The sequence below is a fragment of the Pseudorca crassidens genome, chromosome 13 (genome assembly GCF_039906515.1).
Source record: "Pseudorca crassidens isolate mPseCra1 chromosome 13, mPseCra1.hap1, whole genome shotgun sequence".
Lineage (NCBI taxonomy): Eukaryota > Metazoa > Chordata > Mammalia > Artiodactyla > Delphinidae > Pseudorca > Pseudorca crassidens.
In genome coordinates, this window is record NC_090308.1 from 46,880,758 (window position 1) to 46,900,573 (window position 19,816).

The window sequence follows — 19,816 nt, forward strand, 5'->3', positions numbered from 1 at the left end:
ATTCCTGTAGTATCTGATATTGCAGTTTACCAGATTTGTTATATCATTTCTTGTTCCCAGAAAAACAGTTTGAATAAGCTTTTACTCATACTTCCAACTACTTTTCATTACAGTAGTTAAAATTACTCTGTACTTTATAATATATATTATTTATTGTGCTAATTCTCTAGTATCATTTGCTTTCACATAACTATCTCTGGTTTCTGTCACAGTCATGGAAATTATTAGTCTCTGATCTTACCCTGTTTTCCCCTCCTTTCTTGACCTTCATTTTAACCACTCACACAGTTGACCTGTGGCATCAACTAGGGCAGCTGTTTCATCAAATTCTTGAGTCCTAAATTGCGTTCACGGATGACTATTCTTTCTCGTTCATTTACTCCTAGCATGTACACTATTTGCCTTCATTACAAGTGAAAGTCTAATTCCTTCTCATTCTTTCAATCTAACCCTCCCTACTCTTTCCTGGTCAGATGTTAACAATGCACTCAAGTACCAGTGCTCCCATCCTGGTCCAAGCCATCATCATCTCCCATATGAATTACTGTAATAGCCTCCCAAGAAGACTCCCTGCTTTTACCTTGTTGCCCAATAGTATATTCTCAGCACAACAATCAGATCCTTTTAAACATGCGCTATCATGTTACTCCTCTGCTCAAAGTGGCCCCCCACTTCACTCAGAGTAAATGCTCAAGTTCCTACAATGTCATAAGAGGCCCTATATTTTCCAGGCCTCTTTCCCTCACTTACTCTTCTCCTCCCATTGATCTCCTGGCTATTTCTAAAAACAGGTCATGTTCACTCCTGCCTAAGATCCTCACTTGAGCTTTCCTCTTGCCTGGACCACTCTTCCCCCAAATATCTGCATGGACAACTCCTTCGCCTTCTAGGACTGCCCAACTGTCATCTGCTCAGTGAGCCCTGCCTTAACCCCTATTTTATTTTATTTGTTTTTTTTAAATTGAAGTATAGTTGCTGTATAATATGTTACAGGTATAAATATAGTGACTCAACAATTTTTAAAGGTTATACTCCATGTATAGTTGTTATAAAATATTGGCTGTATTCCTCATGTTGTATAATATATCCATGTAGCCTATTTTATACCTAATAGTTTGTACCTCTTATTTCCCTACCCCTATATTGTCCCTCTGCCTTTTCCTCCCCCTACTGGTAACCACTAGTTTGTTCTCTCTGAGTCTGCTTCTTTTTTTGTTATATTCACTAGTTTGTTGTATTTTTTAGATTCCACATATGTGACATCATACAGTATTTGTCTTTCTCTGACTTATTTCACTTCGCATAATGCCTCCAAGTCCATCCATGTTGCTGCAAATGGCAAAATTTTGTTCTTTTTTATGGCTGATTAGTATTCCATTGTGTGTGTGTATATATATATATATATATATATACCCCACATCTTTTTATCTGTTCATCTGTTGATGGCCATTTAGGTTGCTTCCATATCTTGGCAATTGTAAACAATGCTGCTGTGAACATTGGGGTGCGTGTATCTTGTCAAATCAGAGTTTTTGTTTTTTCAGATATATGTCCAGTAGTGGAATTGCTGGGTCATATGGTAGTTCTATTTTTAGTTTTTTGAGATACCTCCATACTATTTTCCACAGTAGCTGCACCAATTTACATCCCCACCAACAGTGTAAGAGGGTTCCTTTTTCTCCACGTCCTCACCAATTTGTGTTCTTTTTGATGATAGCGATTCTGACAGGTGTGAGGTGGTATCTCACTGTGGTTTTGATTTGCATTTCCCTGATGATTAGTGATGTTAAGCATCTTTTCATGTGCCTGTTGGCTTTTGGCATCTCCTCTTTGGAAAGGTGTTTTATTCAGGTCTTCTTCCTATTTTTTAATTGGGTTGTTTGTTTTTTCAATGTTGATGTATCTTAGCCCTTATTTTATACCCCAGCCCACCTCCTGCCTTCTACCACTACTACTGATCCTTTATCTTTTCCTAGCTGTTCTTTTTTCCATAGCACCTATCACATTTTACTTTATTATAGACTTTATTTATTATGGTTATTATGAGAGGCCTAATAGTTCATAAATGGAAAATGCACAAATAATATACTCTTTATAGAAAAAGGCAGAAAGCTATCCTGCAGAGAAAAGGAGAATGAAAGCAAACACTGACAAAAACAACGCTGAGATACCAGAAACATCCAGATAAGGAGTGCCTTAATTCTTCCTAGCTTTCTAATTCCTGATTCTTGCCTGTGGTAGGACCCCCACTACACTTTCTTTTCTTGGATTGCGGAAGATACTCCTATATCCTTATAACACATTTCCCTCTTTGTCTTAAGTAGCTCAACCAGTTTGGCTATAATCTGAAACAAAAGAATCTTGCTAAATTGAAATTGGTACCACCAGTTGGATTGCAACTAATAGACCTTCAGAGAAAGAAATTACACTGGTAAAGTCAAGTCTAGCGGGGTTTAGTGGGAATCTACACACACGTACCCATTTTGGGATAGTAAACTGAGTCTCTGTGTTATATGGTAGCAAAGCAATTGATTAAATTATAACTTTTCTTTTTTTATTGTTATTCAGAGCATATATCCACAGAGGATTTAGGGTATTTGGTTGCCATATATAAATTTTATTAGTTTTTGCAGCAGACAAGAGACAGGTCCTAGTCCATGTATTTCCACGGTGAAGCAAACAAAGGCAAGGCTGGTCAATTGAGACTCGTGATCCAACAAGCCCTGCTTTGCTGAGCCCCTGTCGTCTAAGTTACTGTCACTCTCCTCTCACAGCTAAGTGGATACACTGGTTGAGAAAAAGTGAGATCCTCTCCACTGGAATGGAGAGAATGAAGAATGGCCAGAGTTGGGGAAAGTCCCCGACCCCCACCAATCTCTCACCCGCACCCTCCATGCCACGTGCACACCATTTCCAGCTTTGTTCCTCAATGAGACAAAGGTGATCAATCTCCCATTATAAGGCTTGTTACTCCACTGGGGTTGGAATACAGTGTGGAGTCAGGGGAAATTTCCCAAGATACATTAGAGGGAAAGAGTCTCCCCGAAGCCCCACTCCAGCCCGTTCTGTCCACCCGTAGCTTGAAGCTATGGCCGTTATTTATAGGTGAGAGCCTGGGCCAACCAAAAACACATTGGTGACTGGATGTACTTCCTCCATCCAAGAGAGGAGGCTTGCTTCTGTAGCAGTGAATCAGGTTCTGAGTCCTGACAACTATGTGAGGAATGGAAGAAGGGATGGTAGAACCAGGTGGGCTTTTCTTTAGGACAGGTGAGTCTCTGAGCACCGCTTCACTTTCTCCAATCTAACCACCACTGAGAGAGTTTCCAGTATCAGGACCCAACTTTAAGAGCCTCTGCCCTGAGAGCAGGGCACTGGCACAGCTGGTCTGCCCTTTAATTCATTCATCTGCCCTCTGCCCACCATACCTGTATTTTGAGGGTAATTCTGGGATTTGCCTGGAACACTGATTTTTTTTGGAGGTCTTATATTTTGCCCATATGAGATTAAGAATTTTATTGTCAGTCTGTTCCAATCTGTATTATTATCTTCTGGAAATTCCACACTGCTTTGTTCGACTAGTAGAAAGCCTCATAGACTTCCAGGACTATTGTGGATTTATTTTTATGTGTATAGTTCTTCTGACATTTCAGTGGGAATTAGGGAGGAGGAAAACTAAATGTGTGCATTCATTCAACAACCTGAACCAGAATTGTCTTTTCTCCTTTAATCCTGTGTCTCATCCTGACTCTTACTGTGTTCTCCAGTTCTCCCTAGTGCCAAACATTTCCTCTCTCTCCACCCTTGCTTTGTTGCAGGATTTCTTCCCAAGTGGGTCAGATCAGGCCACTCCCTGCTTTTAAAACCTGAGTGTCTCCTCATCACCTAAAACACAAGACTCCATTCTTTACCAAGTCATCTAAGGTCCTTTCTGTCCAGCAACAACCTGTCTTCCAATTTGTTGTTTAAAAGCCTATTCTTCCAAATCAATTTTCAGTCCTTAAAAAACAGGAAGCATGTCTCACTCACCTTTCTATTCCCTACCACACACTGCCCATGGAAGGCACGCAGAAACGTTGATTTCTTTCCCCTTCACTCCTACCTATTAGGTACTCAATAAACATTTGCTTGAATAAATAAGTAGATGAATGCTCAGATTTACTTGCATGTACTTTTGCTTCAGAAATTGACTAAATGACCATTAAATAGTAGTCTATAGTTTCACAATTCTAAATTTTAAAATCAGTAGTGCAATTTTAAGAGCACAAGATAGTTTTTAAAAATTGTTTTATATCCTGTCACATAGGTTTGCTACATATCACCAAAAATATTCTTAAATATTTTGAAGATGTTACTAAGTTGTTAACTTTTTATACAGGATGTGTAAATAATAATATGTGTATTCGAGTGATATTGTTGCATATGATATGAGGATTTTATTGATTTGTCTTAGGGTTATTTTATTGCCAGCTTTTTCATTTTTCATCATTGATTAAGATGTGCATTTAATTTAAATCACAGAGCACTTGTCTCTATAGCTTCACTATCACAGACTAGAATTTTGGATTTGTTAAAATACTCTGTTGTTGTTGTTTGTTGTTGTTACTGCTGCAGCTACTGCTGGCATTTGCTTATGGTGGTAGAGGAAGGAAGAGAGAGGTCTAATATTTTATGAGTGGAAAATGCACAGATAATATACCCTTGAATTATTTATCATCATTATTAATGATAAGAAAATCAAAAATGAATTTTTGCTACTAGTATGTCAGTTTTGTCCCTTAAATGATTCATTGCCTATTCTTATAGGGAGAGAAAAGCAAAGATGCTCCTTCATGGGATCCTGTTGGCCTGAAATTCCTAGAGAGGAATGTTCCAAGAGACTCTCACTGCCACCTTTCCAACAGCCCTAGAGCAATAGAGCATGCCTATCAGTACGGAGGGACAGCCAACAGCCGCCAAGAGTTTGAACACTTAAAAGGAGATTTTGGTGAAAAGTAAAGTAACATACTATCCTTTCAGAAACTTGATGCCATGGCTGGGCTGCATCCTTATTTGCCATATGTCATCCTTTTCCTATAATTTTTCTGTGCCAAATTAATCGTATTCGTTTATCATCAAAACAAATACTAAATAGTACATGATTCATACTGTCCAACAAATAACATTCTCTGTGACTTTCTTCCCAAAAGTAAGGTGCATAAAACAGCATTCTCCTAGGAGTTTGCTGAACTTTATCAAAAAGAAAAGACAATCAAAGAAAGGAAGATGGGGTAAATTTTAAATGACTCATCATTTAACCTTGCTATCACCTTCCCTCCCCCATACAAATTGCTTTCAGATTGTAAATGGGAATGCATCTGAACTGCTAGAAGGTTAATAAGGAAAGACACTGAAAATACAAATGCGCTTGTATCTCTGTTGGCCCTCAAGCTATCTCTAAAGTTCATCACTCTTCCTGGTATTTCACAAATCTCCAGGTTATTTAGTATTATTGAAGATTTCTTTGTAAACTGTTAGCACCCAAATATTCTTATATAGGTCTTATATAGCTCTTTCAAACATTCATACAAGCAGTGCATTCAATAAGAAACTCCTAATGCCTTCTAATTTCCTGTTTTCCTAATGGGCAGAATCAGTATTTTGTATTCTTCAGGAAAAATTTAGAGTTAATCAGACTGGAAATTAGCCTCATAAATGTATCTTACCTATGGCCTAGAGCTAAATTTCTAGAAAATTTTATTTAATTTCTACACATTCTGGTAGCTGTTTTTAGCATGTGATATCCATTAATTTATTTTTACAGGGAGAAAATTGAATCTGTATTTTAGACAGTACACAAATCATATTGTTTCTATGCAAAATTATATATGCATATTAATTACTACTATTTTGTCCACATGAAGCTTCTTTAACATAAAGATTTTTACTAAACTAATTGCAACCATACTTTAAAAGGAAGACATGAGATTATCCTTTACTGAAACAACACTTTCTTAAATGTGGGATGTATCCCTGTTGTGTGAGGAAATGGAGAAGGATTTACATTTTTGAACTAGCGGTACTTACCCGATACTCACTAATAATACTAAGAATGTTAGTATTCTAATTTAATCTTTAATCGTATTCTATTCTAATCTTCTAATAATACTAATAATTAGAAGAATGTTGCTTGGGATTAGATCGAATGGCTTTATTCTTCCTTACACTCTGTTGCCTTGGAAAGTTAGAGATCACCCTCAGTCTCCTCTGACAGGTGGTAAGCTTTTTCTTCTCATTTACCAGATCCCAGTTTTCCATTCGTCTGAAAACACGTTCCTCCCATGGGATGATTTTCTATGTCTCGGATCAAGAAGAGAATGACTTCATGGCTCTTTTCTTAGCCCACGGCCGCTTGGTTTTCATGTTTAATGTTGGCCACAAGAAACTGAAGATTAGAAGCCAAGAGAAATACAATGATGGTTTGTGGCATGATGTAAGTTGAAGGCAGAGAATATTATTATCAGCCAATGTCCACCACTGTCAAATGGACTGACACTAATACCCACCAGGGGTTTTTCTAGAAACATCCATGTAAAAATTCTGTTGCTATATGTTCAATTTCAAAGCCTTCATTAACTCATTATAAAAATCTTGAAGCATATTATTTTAAAAGAAATACAGTCTGAGTATAATATTTTTGACAGATCAATTTTCTTTAGTGCAGTTATTTTAAACAAAAGATCAATGGCCAACATAAACCGAAGTTTGTTTTTAAGGATATTTCACTCGACTGGGTTTTTTTTCCACTGCCTATAATGTTCTAAATTTTCAATGATTGCTGAGTGTCTCGTAGACTAAGCTATGGGAGGTACAAAGTGAAGAGTAAATCTGTTAGGACGACAGGATACAACAGGTAGAATAACCTAAATATCAAAGCAATTCAGTGTGTATATACTGGAAAGAGTAAGCAATGTAAGCTGCATTACAATTAATTATAATTAAATTTACAAGAGAGAGCACGTGGGCTGGCCAGCTGGGCAGAGCCTCAGAGAACTCTGCTAAACATAAGCTGTATTCGGAAATTAAGCCTGTAATTTTAAATCAAGCGTTAAAGGAAGAGACTCCTAACCTTCAGAGAAAGGACCACTTTTTTAAAGAACTTCTGTGGCATTGCAGTTGCAAAGTTGGGAGGAGAGGCAACACAGCCTTCTCTATTGTCGTTCTCTCCATCCAGGTGATATTTATTCGGGAAAAGAGCAGCGGCCGACTGATAATTGATGGTCTTCGAGTCTTAGAAGAAAGTCTTCCCCCTACTGGAGCTACCTGGAAAATCAAGGGTCCTATTTATCTGGGAGGTGTGGCTCCTGGAAAGGCTGTGAAAAATGTCCAGGTAAGCCAGGCATGACCAGGTAGAGCCATCGACCTTTAGAGCTGGAAGATCATTTACTCTGGCCCTCATTTTACGATTAGGAAACTGGCAAAAGTAAAACTGTAGTTTGACTGGAGATGGGGTACATAAGTGGGTATTGTCCTGAGGTTGTCTGTCCACCCTGTGACATTACAAAGCCCAGAGTGATCTTTTGATTCTAGGGTAGAGGTGAGATGAAAAATGTTTCAGAGATACAAACTATCATGAAAAGTTATGTCTCAAGGAGATGCTTATTTGTTCAGCAAGTAACCATACTTTTAATCTTAAAAAAATACCCAAGAAAGAATTCCCTGGCGGTCCAGTGGTTAGGACTCAGTGCTTTCACTGCCATAGCCTGGGGTCAATCCCTGGTTGGGGAGCTAAGATCCTGCAAGCCATGTGGCACAGCCAAAAAAAAAAAAAACCAAAAAAAGAAAGCAAGTCATTCCATTATATCAATATATTATTGGATGAAAAAAACCTTTCAGGCCCTTATGTAAACTATGATCTCATTTTCGTTTCTACACACACACACATACACACAATTTGTAAATGTGCAAGGAAATGTGGTTACCCCTGGGGAGACATGAGTATATAGTAGAAAACAACAACAACATTATTTTTGTAATTTAAAAGTTTAAAATATTGGACCTTTAAAAATTATCTAGCAATAAAGGAATGCATCAAAGGACTAAGTTTTTTTAACATAAATATAGATTTGACTTTAACACAAAGAATTAATATACTTCTAAGATCTGTTAATATATGTGGATAAAGCAAAAAAGGGGGAAAATGTTCATGTTTAATTAGATTTTAGGTAAGTACCCCCAATTCCATGATAACTTCTTTAAAAGAAAGATTTCCAAAGCAGTGTGAAATCAGTTATCTCAAGTGGCCCGTGTTCCATGTTCTGTAGTATGATAAATGCTCAACCACAACAATGAAGACAGTGAAGCAAGCTTTCTGCTGTTTATTTAGCCATGGTAGATTTAACAGTTAAGAACTTTGCTAGCCTTCATCAGCATTAGGTGATCTAGGGCACAGCTGTTCTTCTTGAAGAGAAACAAACGAGGATATTTCTAATGTTCAATTTGAAAACCACAGCTACAATTTACCTTGTCTTGAAAAACGTAAAAATTTTCGTTACCTTAATTATGGTAGGCTGTCATTATCAAATACAAAATTCCAGCTTCAAAGAGCTAGTTATAAAGCAACTACCTGGAAAACTACTGATCATTCAGATAGCTAAGATAAATAAGGCAAGAAATTACTTGGTTTCTCTCTGGACTCAAATCCCTTCATTTTGTTTCCCTTGGGTACATCTGTGAGTGTTGAGAAAATGGATTTTAAGAAATGTCTTCTTCTCTCAGATAAACTCAGTCTACAGCTTCAGTGGCTGCCTCAGCAACCTCCAGCTCAATGGGGCCTCCATCACCTCTGCTTCTCAGACATTTAGCGTGACTCCTTGTTTTGAAGGCCCAATGGAAACAGGAACATACTTTTCAACAGAAGGAGGATACGTGGTTCTAGGTAACAATGACTTATGTTAAAACGTGAATCATGAAATACTTCATTCCTAGAGGTGGCTAACAGGGATATTGGGCCCAAAGATAAAAACCAGAAAATCTAACTCAGCCCTAGAAAATGGCCTCTTTCCATAAGAACCACCTTTCTCCTCTCCTACCCTCCAAACTAGACACATGGACCGTGCCCATCCCTGTTTGCTTTCCCCAGCCAGTGCTTCTCCACAGCTGCCAGACCTCTGGAGGTAGACCATCTTGGCCCCTTTAGAATTTCCTATGCTGCACCATGGTCTAACCTGTGTTGGCTCTTGGCCACCTCAGTCTCTAGGTCTTTCTCTGCTCCCTCTAAGCATCACCCATTGTTCCTACTAAGGAAAGGTCCACTTCTTCCCCTTGCCAGCAACTCTAGCAGACAACACTATCCCAAAAACATTTTATTTCTGGATTTTTATTCTCCTCAACTCTTACTCTCTCACTCATTCAACAAAGTTTTTATTGTGTGCCTCTGGTATGACAGTCCCTATGCCAGGTGATGGAACATAATAGTTCTAAAAATAAATAAATACAATCCTGGGACTTCCCTGGCGGTCCAGCAGTTAAGACTTTGCCTTCCAATGCAGGGGGTGTGGGTTCGATCCCTGATCGGGGAGCTAAGATCCCACATGTCTCGCGGCCAAAAAACCAAAACATAAAACAGAAGCAATATTGTAACAAATTCAATAAAGACTTAAAAAAAAAAGCATCAATAATTCCAAAAAATAAATAAATAAAATCCTAAACAGACTGCACACAATCACCAACCAATCCATTCCACCAACATTCTATAGAGCAACCATTAGGTGTGAGGAAGGTACAAGGACAGATGCTGGGAAAGAAGATAGAAGAAGGGTATAAAACCACATGTTCCCTGCCCTCAGCATCCTCTGAATAAAGACATTACAGTGCAGCCAAGTATTCCTTCTTAAACCGCCCACATATCCAATAGAATAACCAGAGGTAATATATCCTCTCTTTGTCTAGCTCGTGGTTTTACTTTCCTTTCTCATCCTTTATCCCTACTAAAACACCTACAGGCACATTTCTCAACCCTTCATTGAATTTCGGTGATAAGAACTCAAAGACTTGGACAGCCTGAAAAGCATAGCAACCTGCACAATTTATGTTCTCAATAAACATTAATTAATAGCAGGAAAAATTAAAAAGTTATCTATGAGGAGACACGTCAAGTGAACATTATTAAGATGCCCAGGTTTGCGATGAGTCTCTTGGAGTGAACACAGCTAGTCTTAAGAAGAATTCATTTTCTTGCATCACTGCAATAACAGCTCCTAACTGCTTTTGCTGCTCTCACTTTGTTTTTCCTCCCAAATGCTCTGCAGCACTGGCACCAGTTACTTTTTTAAGAATTATTTTAAATACAGATCTGATCAAGTCAGCTCCCTTGCTCAATGACTGCAAAGTCAAGTCTGCCTTCCATACTGGAGCACTAGAGCCCTTCCCAGTGTGGCTCCCACCAGCCTTCCCCATTCACCTTGCCTCCGTCTACCCTTACAGGGGACAGTCCAGCCACACTGGCGTTCACAGTGCTCTCCAAATGTTCCAGCCTCTGTACTTGTGTTCAGACGACTCACTCTTCCCAGTTTGCTCTTTCCTCCTTCTCACTTTTGAGATACTAAATGGTCCTGCTAGTTGGAATCAATTTCTCCTCACCTGTGCTCACATAGCCATGCTGTGTTTTCAGCAAGCTGTTTCCTCCCCAGGCCCCAGAGCAGGAGTGGTGTGCTAGTTATCTCAGACCCCCACGGAGCTTTCCACAGTGTGCTGGACATGGAAAACAACACTTTCTGCTTACCTATTGAAAAATGCATCAAACTTTCAAAAACAAGTACAAAAATCTGCAATCAAACCATGGTTACAAAATTTAGGTTGCTGTTCTTGAGAACTAATAGTATTTCTCTCCATAGATGAGTCTTTCAATATTGGATTGAAGTTTGAGATTGCATTTGAAGTCCGTCCCAGAAGCAGTTCTGGAACCCTTGTTCATGGCCACAGTGTCAATGGGGAGTACCTAAATGTTCACATGAAAAATGGGCAGGTAATGTGTTAAAAATTGTCTTAACAGTCTGTCTCCTCTGATCTTGGATTCTGGATCTGAAGCAGATTTATTTCACAGAATTATTTCATCAATCTTTCCTAACTGGGGGAAAGAACAAACAACAGGGAAGGTATAACATAAAATTAAAACGCAGGCAATATTTGGATTCAGATTCATACGTTGGGAATTGATTTGATTAGAGCAAAGAGCCACGGAATTGTGGCAAAAATCAGTAATTAAAAGGTTTTAACAAAAGAATCGGAAGAGAAATTTTTTACAACAAATGGAAGCAGCAAACATGTTCAACTATCAAAACCAACAAGTACTAAAACATCGCTCTATAATCTATATGCATATATTTTCAACTACTAAAAACAAAAACTTCTGTTATAAACACCACTTTCATCCTTAAATAATATTACTAAAGAACATTCATGAGAGTACTCAAATAAATATGAAGCATATTTTCAGTGATGTCCCTAACTTAATATAACTGATTTTTGTTTGCGTTCCCGTATATTCTATTAAACCATATAATAATAAAACAAATCCTTATATGGTGCTTTACTGTGTGTCAGATACCATTCCAGTTGCTTTATATGGATTAACTCATTTAATCCCCCCAACAGCTCCATGAAGTAAGTATTATAGTTATCACCCTTATTTTGCAAATGAGAAAACATGGCACAGAGTGACGTAAGTGGGAGCGCTGGGGTGGGAACCCAGGCAGTCTGGCTCTTAGAGTCCATGCTGTTCATCAGTACCTTAGCCTGCCTTGTATAACACATTTCATCTTTAAAATTAAAGGAATTTATTGTGTTATATTACTGTTCCTCTGCCCCCTCTTCTCTCCTGTGTCATTATTTTGTTCTCTCTCTGAGGAACAGTTTAAACTTTCTGTAGCCTACTGAAGAGTGACCCCTTGTGTTCAAATTGCAAAGCGAATCATGTCTGGATGTTAAAAGTTCTCCTTCCCTGTGGTAAATGTAAGAAATTTCATTTTATCACAATGAGGAGAAATGAAATTAAATTCCACAATGTGCCTTGTCTTTTGCAGGTCATAGTGAAAGTCAATAATGGTATCAGAGACTTTTCCACCTTAGTGACACCCAAGCAGAGTCTCTGTGATGGCAGATGGCACAGAATTACAGGTGAGAAAAGCTGAGTGTCCTGGGTTTCCTTAATAAAGTGAGCCTACACACCCACCTGTGGCATGATGGCTTGGCAGAACTTAGACTATAACTTATATGACAGAATAGGTAATAGATGACAGTCTAAAAGCGGCCAAGAGAAGAGAATCAAATGTTACTGTACTAAAATGTGTATATTGAATCCACATGTGATTTGAAAATATTAATGCTGCCAGAATAGTCTTCGGGAGTTGTTTAAATAATGCATACCTTATGGAGCAAAAATGTAGCAGAAAGAGTATCCTAACTATTATCCCTTTCAAAGGAAAATGTTAGTTATTTTTTGCTTAGACATTGATGTTTTCAGTGATTAGAGGAAAGTGTATGGTTTATTCCGGAATAAATAAAAGCCATTACTGTAATGAATTATTACCTTTCATGTGAAAATTAATCACTTTAGTGTCACTTATGACCACTCTTTTCTCTGTATTTCAGTTATTAGAGATTCAAATGTGGTTCAGTTGGATGTAGACTCTGAAGTGAACCATGTGGTTGGACCCCTGAATCCAAAACCAGTTGATCAAAGGGAGCCTGTGTTTGTTGGAGGTGTTCCAGGTAAGAGTTATTTTAAAATGACAAGTTTCCAAATCCAAAAAGACACTAAGTTCTCATAACTGTTATTATACTATTAAGAATTGAGCTATGTATTTTCATAATTCACCTAATAACTCAAAGGATTTTATATACAATATCCTTTCATAGGAAAAAGTATACTGACAATTATGAAACGTTATCCAAGGATCAAAACAAAGTAACACATAAGAACTACACCACGGCATTCTAACCAGTAGATAACTTCTCTCCCTCTGCTGTATCTGCTTAATTTTTTTCTCTTCACTTTACATACCCTCCTCACATACACACAGTGAAACACACTCTATCTTACCTCTGACACAAAGAAAACTCATACACTATTGCTGCTCTAGGATCTGAGGAAGAACCTTGGAGAACTAAAAGTTTGTGGATAGTTGCTCCTCTTCCACACTAAGAGAGAATACACAGTTCTTCCCAACCAGGACTAGTTTGAAATGTGAAAACACTGCAGACCAGAAGTTCTGTTGTTCCTATGTAGTCAAATTCCCTGAGAGGTTCCCAGCTGCAGTTCTGTAAACATCATCAGTGACATCACTGCTGTCATCTGCCAAGAATGGTGTATAATCCAGGATGGTGATAGGACACTTATGGACCCTCCACAATTACTTTAAACCTCTGAAGCAGGGACCATGGCCTTATGTTGAAAGTGATTGTTTCACACACTTCATTAACTTGGAAAAATTGAATGATAAAGGTAGCAAGAGGGAAAAATCAAGCTTTTACATCTGAATTTGGTGGGGATTTTAAGGAAAAACTTAACATGGTTTTACCTTGCATCCTAACTAGACTATTTTAGACTGACCCATGTAAAGGCAAATAATGCTTTAAGAGAGTGAGAAAGATTAAGCATCCAGTCTTGCGTACTCACAAAATAGTAGCAACAAAGCACTCTTCTGCTTTGTAATATGAATTTTTCAAATACCAGTATAGACAATAACAGTAACTCACTGATGAAATATTTGAGACCCTCAAAAAGCAACGCTTCTTCTCCTTTACTCCCGCTGTCCACTCCCATCTCCATTTCTCAGTCCTCCCCTCCTGCTCCAGGCTTTGGTTCTGAAAGAAATACTGGCAGAAACCACATTGCACTTCATACAGGTACAGTATGGAAGATGTGTCTTATCAGTTCCTCCATTTCTGCACATTGCTTTCTTCCGGGAAATCACAACGTAGTCTAAAATATTTCACACGTTCCCAGGGGCCTACAGGATCAAAGTCAGCCTGGCATGCAAGGTCCTGATCATCTGCCCACCCCCCCGCCCCCGCCTTGCCCCTGCCTCTGGGGCCTCCCCCTACCTGCTGGGACTTGCAGTCCTCTGGATGTTCAGTGATGGTCTCTTTGCTCCAGGCCTTTGCACAAGTGCACAAGGCATCAGTTTCTGGAAGATGTTCTTTCTTGCCTCCCCTAGTACCTTTTCAAGGAACTTCTCCCACTCTTCCCCCAACTTTACTCCTATTGACCTTGAGGATCCAGCTCAGACTTTTTACACACATGCCTCCCTCCCACTAGAGTGTGCTATGCATACCACCTTTGTGGCACTTATTGCAGAATATTGTTGAAGCTAAATTGTACACTTCTTGCTGCCAGAGAACACGACTTCAACACACAACAAATATGTATTGAGTGTCTATTAAGCACTGTGCTAGGCTCCAGGAGATGAACAAAACAAGCGTGGGCTCACGGAAGTTATGGTATTTGTTCTTTACTTTGCACCCAGAGTGCTTACTATATCAAATATTTGTCTCTCGTTCAAACAAATATTTGTCTCTCTGATTTGTGTTTGTTTTCAGAGTCTCATCCCAGCATTACACACTGCCATCATCTCTCCCTGTAAGACTTGGCTAAGCTCTACAGACTGGGTGGGAAAGATATACCTGAAGCCAAATTCTGCCTGCCTGAGACATGCAATGAATAGCAAATTTTAGCTAATGAGCCAACACACAGGAGCTAGCAAAGCATACCCACCAGCCCACTGCACCACTGCAGCCCTTAATTCCATCTACGAATCATGCCAGCAAGCCTAGAACAGAAGCAATTATAATTTAAGCCGAACATCATTAATCACATAATTTTGAGCTGTTCAAGATTAATTCCACTAAAATCACATCAGAAACTGGGGCATGAAAAAGAATAACTAAAGGAAATTAGGCATAAACAAAACCCCTATATGCACTGAAATCTCTTAGAATCCCAACCAGCTCTCTTATACAAGGCAGAACCCTGGTAACACATTGTTTCTATCAATAAAAAGTTAATGCATTGAAGTTCAATGAACTTTATACCAGAAAATTCAGCTTCATTGTATGATCATTTAAAAATCAAAATTAGAAGTTAATTTTTTGAGTTAAGGACGATTCATTCCTGTACTGAAGATCCTGCATTATTCTGTATATAGTCAAGCTTTCAACCTGTGGAATGTTTGCTCTTAAAATCATGTGTTGATTTTATCAATCAATTACTTAGGGTTCTGGGGCACTTTATTGTCACTACTGCAATAAATTGTGTAGTGAATTATGCAGACCATAATTTCTACATGAACTATTTCCTCTAGAATTTGTCCCCCGTGAACCACAGGGTGGTAAGCTTGGGCAGAATCAAAATCCATGTTCTAAAACTAGTGTCCAAAATGAACAGAAGAAATAGATGTTTCTACCTCTTACATTCTTTCCTGTTCATCTTTATTCTGATGATGAAGTACACTGAACAGGCTTGAAGAATATATATAGTCATACTAATCTAGAGACAAAGGGAATTGATGTCTTAGGCCCCTTCCAAATCTAAGACTTGATAATTATCATTCTAAATATGAAATGTTATTTCCATGATTTATTTTCAATACAAAGCTTCTGCATATTCTTAATCTACATTGCTTGGAAAACTTATTACAGCTGCTTGATGGTATTTAATTTGCTGTCCTTTTTTATCTTCCCTCCTGAGTTACTGATTTCTAAGTGTTTTCCATCTTTTATCTGCTACTGCTCACATAGCTGTTTTGTACATAATAATAAGCTTTCACTAAATGGATTTTAATTTCATGATATTTCTAAGCTCTCTAAATTGCTTTAAATTATATTGCTTCTATCATCTCAACACATTTAATTGTGTCTGTACAATTAATAAGCATCAAGGCTGCTTCTAGATCTCTAATTAAGATAATGGGAGGAAAGTCCCCTGGCATACCCCAGGGCACCTGTACCCACACAAAGACTAGGCTAGTTATCATTATCCTATTTAGAGTTCTTCAGCCCTAAGCTCAGAAAAATTAAAATTTAGTTTACTTGAATTCATTATTTTCTCATTATATTTTATGAGCTTGGCAAAAATGTGGAGGATTAAGGATGAAGGGTAATGATACAAATTAAACAAACATTAACCAATTCCAAGAAGAGTTTGGAAGCTAAATTTTCTTTCCTCTGTCTCAGTAAAGCACACAAAATAAGTGAGGCCCAGGTGAAATGAACTCTAAAAAGCATATGTAGATCCCAAAAATTCACTGCTGAGGCTTTACTTGTAAGTGGTAAATTTCAATGGTAAATACACAGCTGAATTATACTCTGAAATTTGATCATGGAAAACATGGCAAAACTTTAAAATTACTACATGTTCATATTACTTCAAAAGCAGATAATATTTCTGAGAAAATGCATAAATTATTACTATATTCCGTCTTTGACATGAAAATCATCTTGATAATGTGAGCGGTTATGATGTATATTTTTGCCACAAAGTAATATTTGGGCTTGGAATGCCTCAACTGCAGTCTTTGTGTTCATTTCTTTCTTTTTCCAGAGTCTCTGCTGACACCACGCTTGGCCCCTGGCAGACCCTTCACAGGCTGCATCCGTCACTTTGTGATTGACGGGCGCCCAGTGAGCTTCAGTAAAGCAGCCCTGGTCAGCGGTGCCGTGAGCATCAACTCCTGTCCAGCAGCCTGACACAGCAGAGCTACTCAAGTACAAAGTTCTTTAGAGCACTGAAAGAAACACAAAGCCAGCCAGGAGGAGTGGCAGTTCTTCCTCTTGGTAGAAGCTTTCATCTAGTTGAGCAGGACTTAAATGAATCATCAGGGACTGGATGTTTATTATTTCTTATTTGGATTCTTACACCTTGGATCCAAAATGTCTGCCATGGATAACAATCAATCAAAGGAGCGTTAAACTTACCTGTATTGTATTACTTCCTGCTGGCGAAATTACTGTTCCTGTGTCTAATAAAATAGAAGGGATTCTAAATAAACACTGGCACACATTTTTAAATCGTGGCTAGATTCTCAGATTCATCTTTCATTTAGGTAAGATAACATTCAGCCTATACCAAAATATCTTTGGTATACTTTCTTTATTTGAAAAGATTTACTAATGTACATAAAATCTAAAATTAGATTATAGATTTGCTTTTAGCACTTTTGTTTGGTCTATCAGTATAGCAAGAATATTTTAGTTTTGCTTTTTTTTTTTTTTTTTGTGGTACGTGTGCCTCTCACTGTTGTGGCCTCTCCCGTTGCGGAGCACAGTCTCCGGACGTGCAGGCTCAGCGGCTATGGCTTACGGGCCTAGCCGCTCCGCGGCACGTGGGATCTTCCCGGACCGGGGCACGAACCCGTGTCCCCTGCATCAGCAGGCGGACTCTCAACCAATGCGCCACCAGGGAAGCCCCATATTTTAGTTTTATCAAGGTTTAATAAAGTAAATTTCTAACAAATTATCAGAAAATGGTAATATGTTTCCAGGAGAGAAAGAAAAGAAAGCCTCAATCGAATAAATGCCTACTTTTTTTCCTTTCTTCCTTAAAAGAAAACTAAAATTGTGCATGAGGGGAGGTTCTTGTAGGATATTGTTACTGTGTGTTCTGTAGGAATCATGAAGGACATTATAGCAAAGAGAATAAGACAAAGTCATACAATTCCACTTAAAAGTATAGAAGTCCTTTTATTAAAAGTTTTTTCCCCCACATACCTGCAACACAACTAGTCTTATTTCTAAAATTTTATAATTATTTTTTAGGTATATATATATTAATAAAGTCTAGAAAAGGAAAAATAGGCTTGACTAGCTGGTAGAATATTAAAATATACAGACTGAAATAAAAGAATTATACATGAAAAGATAATCAACAATGAAGACAAAATGAGAAAATAGACCCTCATATCAACAGGATTGAAGGTACGTAAGAGGAGTGACTTTTGGGGTATGGGGAGGGAGTATAAAGTATTTTGAGGAATTACTAAGGGAATAAAATAATCTCTTACATATATATGTAATTATTTACATTCCCCTACTACCCTCATGTCTCAGGTACATTAATAATAATGATGAAGATCAACAAAAATAGCTAATATCCATAGAGGACTTACTCAGTGACAGCCTCCACAGTAAGCTAAATTAAAGCAGATTTCACTTGATCATCACACTAATCCTGTGAGGTGGCATTTGCAGATGAGAAGCCTGAGATTTAGAACGATTAAATACCTCGCCTCCTGTCATTCAGCTAGACTGAGGAGCCAGAATTGGAAATAGGACTGCTGCCTGCCCCCAGGGGCAGTATGACTGTCCCCTTGCTTCCTGCCCCCAGGAGACTGTCTGCCTTCAGGCCAACTCTCAACTGGTCTCTAAAGCTGGAGTCACAGACTCAACCACCTATACAGCCAGAGAGGTATCATGGCGTGAACCTGGTGGTGTCTGACTGAGAAAATCGAAAGGGCCAAAATTTCCAAAAGAAGCTGGAAATGTGAAATTTGAGGGGCTTGAAATGGCCTGATTTTTCAGTTAGTAAGTAATTAAAATTAAAACAACAGCAATCACAAGAGCAAAATACTGGGCTGACCAAACAAAACCTTCTGAGAGCTATGGCCTCTGGGCCTATGTGGCTTCTGAGCTAAAGACTCTGAATCCAGTAGTCTAGGGCCTTAACCAGTACAGATTGGACCGATGCTTAAGACACACTATGCCTTCACAGTCCTCCCTACAACAGACCCAAGATGGAGGCAGCAGCTCTGGAACAGCCTGCCATTTTCTTTTCCAAGAGATTTTCCCGAGACATCCTAGAGGGCCATTCTATGCCCTTCATTCTCAGCAGTGGCCCAGACCCTGGCCAGACCTCCAGTAACTACAGCAAGTGTGTACGCAGACTCACATATATGCAGACTAAAGTCACAAAAATTCTTCTACCTTCTCTGCAATTTACAGGGCCACTTCTTTGCAGTTATTATTTCACATTCTTATGCTCAGCAAGTAAGAATCTACTGACCCATATCTGCTGACCCTCTTAACCACAATGTCCTTCTGAAACCTTGAATTTACCATTTATAAGAGCTTGATTCAGTTCTTAGATGGGACCCCATCTTCTCTCAACTGTCTAGGGAGAAAGAAGTATGATTTCCTTTCTTTTAGTTAATCACAGTATATTGGAACTTCATACATAGAAATATAGATTAGAGTGGCTTCCCTGGTGGCACAGTGGTTGAGAGTCCGCCTGCCAATGCAGGGGACACGGGTTCGTGCCCCGGTCCGGAGTGCCGGAGTGGCTGGGCCGTGAGCCATGGCCGCTAGGCCTGCGCGCCCGGAGCCTGTGCTCCGCAACGGGAGAGGCCACAACAGTGAGAGGCCCGTGTACCGCAAAAAAATATATACAGATATAGATATCGATATCGATATAGATATAGATATAGATTGGATGTTCAGAGTAATTTTGACTAGTCATTCATGGCTCCTGCCAGTTTAGAGCACCTTGGAAATCAAGAGGCCTCCCATAGCCCCAGTTTGAAGAAGCAGCCCTATTTGGGCCTGTATCCCACTTCCTCCTCTCATGGCCACAGCTGATTGGGTAAGGGGACCATCCTATTTCTTTCCAGTGAAGCAACATCCCACTATCTGGTGGTATGAAAAGATGAGTTCCAACAACTGAAAATTTTCTCTTGAAATTGTGAATTGGGAAACACAGAAAGAATCAAGCCCATAGCAATAATAGCTGAAGCCAAAATGATCTTACCTAGAAGAATGGTTTTAAGTGTTTACCATACACATTTAT

General features: G+C 38.7%; 1 protein-coding gene across 5 annotated transcripts in view; it reads left to right on the forward strand.

Annotated features, from left to right (window-relative positions):
* LAMA4 (laminin subunit alpha 4) overlaps nucleotides 1-17,051 on the forward strand; it is a 152,159-nt gene extending 135,108 nt beyond the window's left edge. For all 5 annotated transcript variants that reach the window (XM_067702317.1, XM_067702320.1, XM_067702319.1 and 2 more), the window contains 8 exons: nucleotides 4,807-4,994; nucleotides 6,283-6,472; nucleotides 7,214-7,369; nucleotides 8,758-8,917; nucleotides 10,875-11,005; nucleotides 12,063-12,156; nucleotides 12,631-12,750; nucleotides 16,580-17,051. In XM_067702317.1, coding sequence (XP_067558418.1) covers nucleotides 4,807-4,994; nucleotides 6,283-6,472; nucleotides 7,214-7,369; nucleotides 8,758-8,917; nucleotides 10,875-11,005; nucleotides 12,063-12,156; nucleotides 12,631-12,750; nucleotides 16,580-16,725 — 1,185 coding nt within the window. In that variant the 3' untranslated portion in view covers nucleotides 16,726-17,051. The remainder of the gene's footprint in view (nucleotides 1-4,806; nucleotides 4,995-6,282; nucleotides 6,473-7,213; nucleotides 7,370-8,757; nucleotides 8,918-10,874; nucleotides 11,006-12,062; nucleotides 12,157-12,630; nucleotides 12,751-16,579) is intronic.
* The last annotated feature ends 2,765 nt before the right edge of the window (nucleotides 17,052-19,816 follow it).